Consider the following 7,664-nt stretch of genomic DNA (forward strand, 5'->3'; position numbering starts at 1 on the left):
AGTATAAATAGAAAGTTAAGCTATAAAGTGCGCATTTAGAATATTGGAAATCACTCTTATGTAGAAACAGTGGGTGGCTCTTAAAAGAGCCTTTTTGGGGGTTTATTCAGTCGAAATGAAGCAGATTTATTTCTTGGCGGCTTTCTCAGTCTTCTTGGGCAGCAGAACAGCCTGGATGTTGGGCAGCACACCGCCCTGAGCGATGGTCACTCCACCCAGCAGTTTGTTGAGCTCCTCGTCGTTGCGGACGGCCAGCTGGAGGTGACGGGGGATGATACGAGACTTCTTGTTGTCACGGGCAGCGTTTCCAGCCAACTCCAGGATCTCAGCGGTCAGAGCACTGTTCTTTTGGCAAATCTAGTGAGCAAATATAAGACTTCCGGTGGACGATCTCTTCAAAATAAGAGTACCCTCTAGAGTATTGAAAAAAAGTTTAATTTGCACATTAAAACTACAAATGAAGCATTTAAATGATGCTATATGATGCTATAAGACACACATTATGTTTCTGTGTAAAAATAAGTAATTAAAAAGTTATCTAAATGGATAAATGCTATTCACTGGAGTGCATGGACTTTATAAAGTGGACACTGGACAAAAATCCCTGCTATGTATCGACTAGTGTGACATACGCACATGTCCGTGGAGACCTCCTCTACAACACCACACTGTCCGCTAAGCAGCAGAGGTGTAAAACAAAAATTGGCACGCCATACAGCGAGGTGAAACATAAAAAAATGTCCCATTTCCAGACTAAAGTCAACTAAAGTGGACACTGGACAAAAATCCCTGCTATGTATCGACTAGTGTGACATACGCACATGTCCGGGGAGACCTCCTCTACAACACCACACTGTCCGCTAAGCAGCAGAGGTGTAAAACAAAAATTGGCACGCCATACAGCGAGGTGAAACATAAAAAGATGTCCCATTTCCAGACTAAAGTCAACTAAAGTGGACACTGGACAAAAATCCCTGCTATGTATCGACTAGTGTGACATATGCACATGTCCGGGGAGACCTCCTCTACAACACCACACTGTCCGCTAAGCAGCAGAGGTGTAAAACAAAAATTGGCACGCCATACAGCGAGGTGAAAGGTCAAAAACTATCCCATTTGCAGACTAAAGTCAACTAAAGTGGACACTGGACAAAAATCCCTGCTATGTATCGACTAGTGTGACATACGCACATGTCCGGGGAGACCTCCTCTACAACACCACACTGTCCGCTAAGCAGCAGAGGTGTAAAACAAAAATTGGCACACCATACAGCGAGGTGAAAGGTAAAAAAACATCCCATTTCCAGACTAAAGTCAACTAAAGTGGACACTGGACAAAAATCCCTGCTATGTATCGACTAGTGTGACATACGCACATGTCCGTGGAGACCTCCTCTACAACACCACACTGTCCGCTAAGCAGCAGAGGTGTAAAACAAAAATTGGCACGCCATACAGCGAGGTGAAAGGTCAAAAACTATCCCATTTGCAGACTAAAGTCAACTAAAGTGGACACTGGACAAAAATCCCTGCTATGTATCGACTAGTGTGACATACGCACATGTCCGGGGAGACCTCCTCTACAACACCACACTGTCCGCTAAGCAGCAGAGGTGTAAAACAAAAATTGGCACACCATACAGCGAGGTGAAAGGTCAAAAAACATCCCATTTCCAGACTAAAGTCAACTAAAGTGGACACTGGACAAAAATCCCTGCTATGTATCGACTAGTGTGACATACGCACATGTCCGTGGAGACCTCCTCTACAACACCACACTGTCCGCTAAGCAGCAGAGGTGTAAAACAAAAATTGGCACGCCATACAGCGAGGTGAAACATAAAAAAATGTCCCATTTCCAGACTAAAGTCAACTAAAGTGGACACTGGACAAAAATCCCTGCTATGTATCGACTAGTGTGACATACGCACATGTCCGGGGAGACCTCCTCTACAACACCACACTGTCCGCTAAGCAGCAGAGGTGTAAAACAAAAATTGGCACGCCATACAGCGAGGTGAAAGGTAAAAAACTATCCCATTTCCAGACTAAAGTCAACTAAAGTGGACACTGGACAAAAATCCCTGCTATGTATCGACTAGTGTGACATACGCACATGTCCGTGAAGACCTCCTCTACAACACCACACTGTCCGCTAAGCAGCAGAGGTGTAAAACAAAAATTGGCACGCCATACAGCGAGGTGAAACATAAAAAGATGTCCCATTTCCAGACTAAAGTCAACTAAAGTGGACACTGGACAAAAATCCCTGCTATGTATCGACTAGTGTGACATACGCACATGTCCGTGGAGACCTCCTCTACAACACCACACTGTCCGCTAAGCAGCAGAGGTGTAAAACAAAAATTGGCACGCCATACAGCGAGGTGAAACATAAAAAGATGTCCCATTTCCAGACTAAAGTCAACTAAAGTGGACACTGGACAAAAATCCCTGCTATGTATCGACTAGTGTGACATACGCACATGTCCGTGGAGACCTCCTCTACAACACCACACTGTCCGCTAAGCAGCAGAGGTGTAAAACAAAAATTGGCACGCCATACAGCGAGGTGAAACATAAAAAGATGTCCCATTTCCAGACTAAAGTCAACTAAAGTGGACACTGGACTAAAATCCCTGCTATGTATCGACTAGTGTGACATATGCACATGTCCGGGGAGACCTCCTCTACAACACCACACTGTCCGCTAAGCAGCAGAGGTGTAAAACAAAAATTGGCACGCCATACAGCGAGGTGAAACATAAAAAAAAATCCCATTTCCAGACTAAAGTCAACTAAAGTGGACACTGGACAAAAATCCCTGCTATGTATCGACTAGTGTGACATACGCACATGTCCGTGGAGACCTCCTCTACAACACCACACTGTCCGCTAAGCAGCAGAGGTGTAAAACAAAAATTGGCACGCCATACAGCGAGGTGAAACATAAAAAAATGTCCCATTTCCAGACTAAAGTCAACTAAAGTGGACACTGGACAAAAATCCCTGCTATGTATCGACTAGTGTGACATACGCACATGTCCGGGGAGACCTCCTCTACAACACCACACTGTCCGCTAAGCAGCAGAGGTGTAAAACAAAAATTGGCACGCCATACAGCGAGGTGAAAGGTAAAAAACTATCCCATTTCCAGACTAAAGTCAACTAAAGTGGACACTGGACAAAAATCCCTGCTATGTATCGACTAGTGTGACATACGCACATGTCCGTGAAGACCTCCTCTACAACACCACACTGTCCGCTAAGCAGCAGAGGTGTAAAACAAAAATTGGCACGCCATACAGCGAGGTGAAACATAAAAAGATGTCCCATTTCCAGACTAAAGTCAACTAAAGTGGACACTGGACAAAAATCCCTGCTATGTATCGACTAGTGTGACATACGCACATGTCCGTGGAGACCTCCTCTACAACACCACACTTTCCGCTAAGCAGCAGAGGTGTAAAACAAAAATTGGCACGCCATACAGCGAGGTGAAACATAAAAAGATGTCCCATTTCCAGACTAAAGTCAACTAAAGTGGACACTGGACAAAAATCCCTGCTATGTATCGACTAGTGTGACATACGCACATGTCCGTGGAGACCTCCTCTACAACACCACACTGTCCGCTAAGCAGCAGAGGTGTAAAACAAAAATTGGCACGCCATACAGCGAGGTGAAACATAAAAAATGTCCCATTTCCAGACTAAAGTCAACTAAAGTGGACACTGGACTAAAATCCCTGCTATGTATCGACTAGTGTGACATATGCACATGTCCGGGGAGACCTCCTCTACAACACCACACTGTCCGCTAAGCAGCAGAGGTGTAAAACAAAAATTGGCACGCCATACAGCGAGGTGAAACATAAAAAAAAATCCCATTTCCAGACTAAAGTCAACTAAAGTGGACACTGGACAAAAATCCCTGCTATGTATCGACTAGTGTGACATATGCACATGTCCGGGGAGACCTCCTCTACAACACCACACTGTCCGCTAAGCAGCAGAGGTGTAAAACAAAAATTGGCACGCCATACAGCGAGGTGAAACATAAAAAAATGTCCCATTTCCAGACTAAAGTCAACTAAAGTGGACACTGGACAAAAATCCCTGCTATGTATCGACTAGTGTGACATACGCACATGTCCGGGGAGACCTCCTCTACAACACCACACTGTCCGCTAAGCAGCAGAGGTGTAAAACAAAAATTGGCACGCCATACAGCGAGGTGAAAGGTCAAAAAGTGGACTAAAATACAATAGAATATAAAAGAATACAGACAAGGCTTTGAAAGTTACCAAAAAATACCTTTTAATTAATCATTGCTAATATAACATTGTACACTTTCAATGGAAAGAAAAAGGCATACAGTTTGCTTACGGTGTTTCTCATTCACTGTTACACAGAAGAAGAAAAATTCACTCAAAAGTTTCCAAATCCCTACAATATTTGTTTTTAAACGTAATTTGTCTTAAGGTGGACTGAGAATCTACTTTAATAGTTTAGTAGTAACTTTTGATCAATTTACTGTATGTGTATGGCACACGTGTGATAGTAGTGATCTACATAGCCTTTGCATATCAGTAGTCTGTTATAGGCCAGTGGTAGTACTTAACTATGACTGTTAATGGTCGATCTACATAGTACTTCACAGTAATAGTACTACCATTACCATTCATGCAGACATTAGTGTTCCAACACCAGTAATTACAATGTCTGTTGTTACATTTTTGTTTTACACCTCTGCTGCTTAGCGGACAGTGTGGTGTTGTAGAGGAGGTCTCCCCGGACATGTGCATATGTCACACTAGTCGATACATAGCAGGGATTTTTGTCCAGTGTCCACTTTAGTTAACTTTAGTCTGGAAATGGGATAGTTTTTGACCTTTCACCTCGCTGTATGGCGTGCCAATTTTTGTTTTACACCTCTGCTGCTTAGCGGACAGTGTGGTGTTGTAGAGGAGGTCTCCCCGGACATGTGCATATGTCACACTAGTCGATACATAGCAGGGATTTTTGTCCAGTGTCCACTTTAGTTGACTTTAGTCTGGAAATGGGATGGTTTTTGACCTTTCACCTCGCTGTATGGCGTGCCAATTTTTGTTTTACACCTCTGCTGCTTAGCGGACAGTGTGGTGTTGTAGAGGAGGTCTCCCCGGACATGTGCATATGTCACACTAGTCGATACATAGCAGGGATTTTTGTCCAGTGTCCACTTTAGTTAACTTTAGTCTGGAAATGGGATAGTTTTTGACCTTTCACCTCGCTGTATGGCGTGCCAATTTTTGTTTTACACCTCTGCTGCTTAGCGGACAGTGTGGTGTTGTAGAGGAGGTCTCCCCGGACATGTGCATATGTCACACTAGTCGATACATAGCAGGGATTTTTGTCCAGTGTCCACTTTAGTTGACTTTAGTCTGGAAATGGGATAGTTTTTTACCTTTCACCTCGCTGTATGGCGTGCCAATTTTTGTTTTACACCTCTGCTGCTTAGCGGACAGTGTGGTGTTGTAGAGGAGGTCTCCCCGGACATGTGCATATGTCACACTAGTCGATACATAGCAGGGATTTTTGTCCAGTGTCCACTTTAGTTGACTTTAGTCTGGAAATGGGACATTTTTTTATGTTTCACCTCGCTGTATGGCGTGCCAATTTTTGTTTTACACCTCTGCTGCTTAGCGGACAGTGTGGTGTTGTAGAGGAGGTCTCCCCGGACATGTGCATATGTCACACTAGTCGATACATAGCAGGGATTTTTGTCCAGTGTCCACTTTAGTTAACTTTAGTCTGGAAATGGGATGGTTTTTGACCTTTCACCTCGCTGTATGGCGTGCCAATTTTTGTTTTACACCTCTGCTGCTTAGCGGACAGTGTGGTGTTGTAGAGGAGGTCTCCCCGGACATGTGCATATGTCACACTAGTCGATACATAGCAGGGATTTTTGTCCAGTGTCCACTTTAGTTAACTTTAGTCTGGAAATGGGATGGTTTTTGACCTTTCACCTCGCTGTATGGCGTGCCAATTTTTGTTTTACACCTCTGCTGCTTAGCGGACAGTGTGGTGTTGTAGAGGAGGTCTCCCCGGACATGTGCATATGTCACACTAGTCGATACATAGCAGGGATTTTTGTCCAGTGTCCACTTTAGTTGACTTTAGTCTGGAAATGGGATAGTTTTTTACCTTTCACCTCGCTGTATGGCGTGCCAATTTTTGTTTTACACCTCTGCTGCTTAGCGGACAGTGTGGTGTTGTAGAGGAGGTCTCCCCGGACATGTGCATATGTCACACTAGTCGATACATAGCAGGGATTTTTGTCCAGTGTCCACTTTAGTTGACTTTAGTCTGGAAATGGGACATTTTTTTATGTTTCACCTCGCTGTATGGCGTGCCAATTTTTGTTTTACACCTCTGCTGCTTAGCGGACAGTGTGGTGTTGTAGAGGAGGTCTCCACGGACATGTGCGTATGTCACACTAGTCGATACATAGCAGGGATTTTTGTCCAGAGTCCACTTTAGTTGACTTTAGTCTGGAAATGGGATATTTTTTGACCTTTCACCTCGCTGTATGGTGTGCCAATTTTTGTTTTACACCTCTGCTGCTTAGCGGACAGTGTGGTGTTGTAGAGGAGGTCTCCCCGGACATGTGCGTATGTCACACTAGTCGATACATAGCAGGGATTTTTGTCCAGTGTCCACTTTATAAAGTCCATGCACTCCAGTGAATGGACTTGGGCACTCCAGTGCATGGACTTGGGCATTTATCCATTTAGATAACTTTTTTACATTTAATTACTTATTTTTACACAGAAACATAATGTGTGTCTTCACAATAACTGTAATGTAATAACAATACTAATAATGTAATGTAATAATTATTTAATTAACCACGCTTTTATTCTGAAAGCAACCGGATGTCTTAAATTTGCTAGCTCTCTGGCAGGAAGTTCTAGATTTGCCAAAAGAACGGAGCCAGCGGTCAGATACTCGAGGACAGCCGCCAGATAGACCGGGGCGCCGGCACCGACTCTCTGGGCATAGTTGCCTTTACGCAAAAGCCTGTGGACACGACCCACGGGGAACTGGAGCCCGGCACGGGATGAGCGGGTCTTAGCCTTCGCCCTGGCCTTTCCTCCGGTTTTCCCTCGTCCACTCATTTTGTAGATTTATTTGTAGAGTAATAACAGTTCGATGAAAATAATGTGCTGCTGAAGGAGAGATGTGCGAGACCTTTTATATGTTCAGTTTAGTAAACTCTGTTTGGGGTTGTGCGCCCCACCAATCATAGAGACGGATGAGAGCGCGGGCTGAGTGTGTATGAGTTTCCCACCAATCACTGCTAGTGGTGTGATCGATTCCTCCCAGTCTAAACTCTGACTCCTCCCAAAGAGGGAGGTTCCTGACCGCGCATCAACAAACAAACAAATATCTGTGCTGCGTCTCAGAGCCTCTGCTCAGAGCCAATTAGACAAATTGCAGCAGTTTGCGCGCTTTTGGGGAGAAAATGGCAAGAACCAAGCAGACCGCTCGTAAATAAGTTTAAGAAGCCTCGCTTCTTATTATAAACTTTTTCTTGTAAGTAATACTGCAAGTAATACTGCATGGGAGGCCTCCGCCTCCCATCCATATGGTTGTCACGTTTTCCTTTTACTTTATACC

General features: G+C 44.3%; 1 protein-coding gene across 1 annotated transcript; it reads right to left on the reverse strand.

Moving 5' to 3' along the window:
- Positions 1-126: 126 nt before the first annotated feature.
- LOC306927599 (histone H2A-like) lies at positions 127-7,162 on the reverse strand (the record flags this gene model as incomplete). The annotated part of the gene is made up of 2 exons (XM_079507398.1): positions 127-255; positions 6,965-7,162. The coding sequence occupies 2 exons, from the start codon at positions 7,160-7,162 to the stop codon at positions 127-129; spliced, it is 327 nt and encodes a 108-aa protein (XP_079363524.1).
- Between the last annotated feature and the right edge of the window lie 502 nt (positions 7,163-7,664).

This window comes from Electrona antarctica, assembly GCF_951216825.1.
Source record: "Electrona antarctica genome assembly, chromosome: 1".
Lineage (NCBI taxonomy): Eukaryota > Metazoa > Chordata > Actinopteri > Myctophiformes > Myctophidae > Electrona > Electrona antarctica.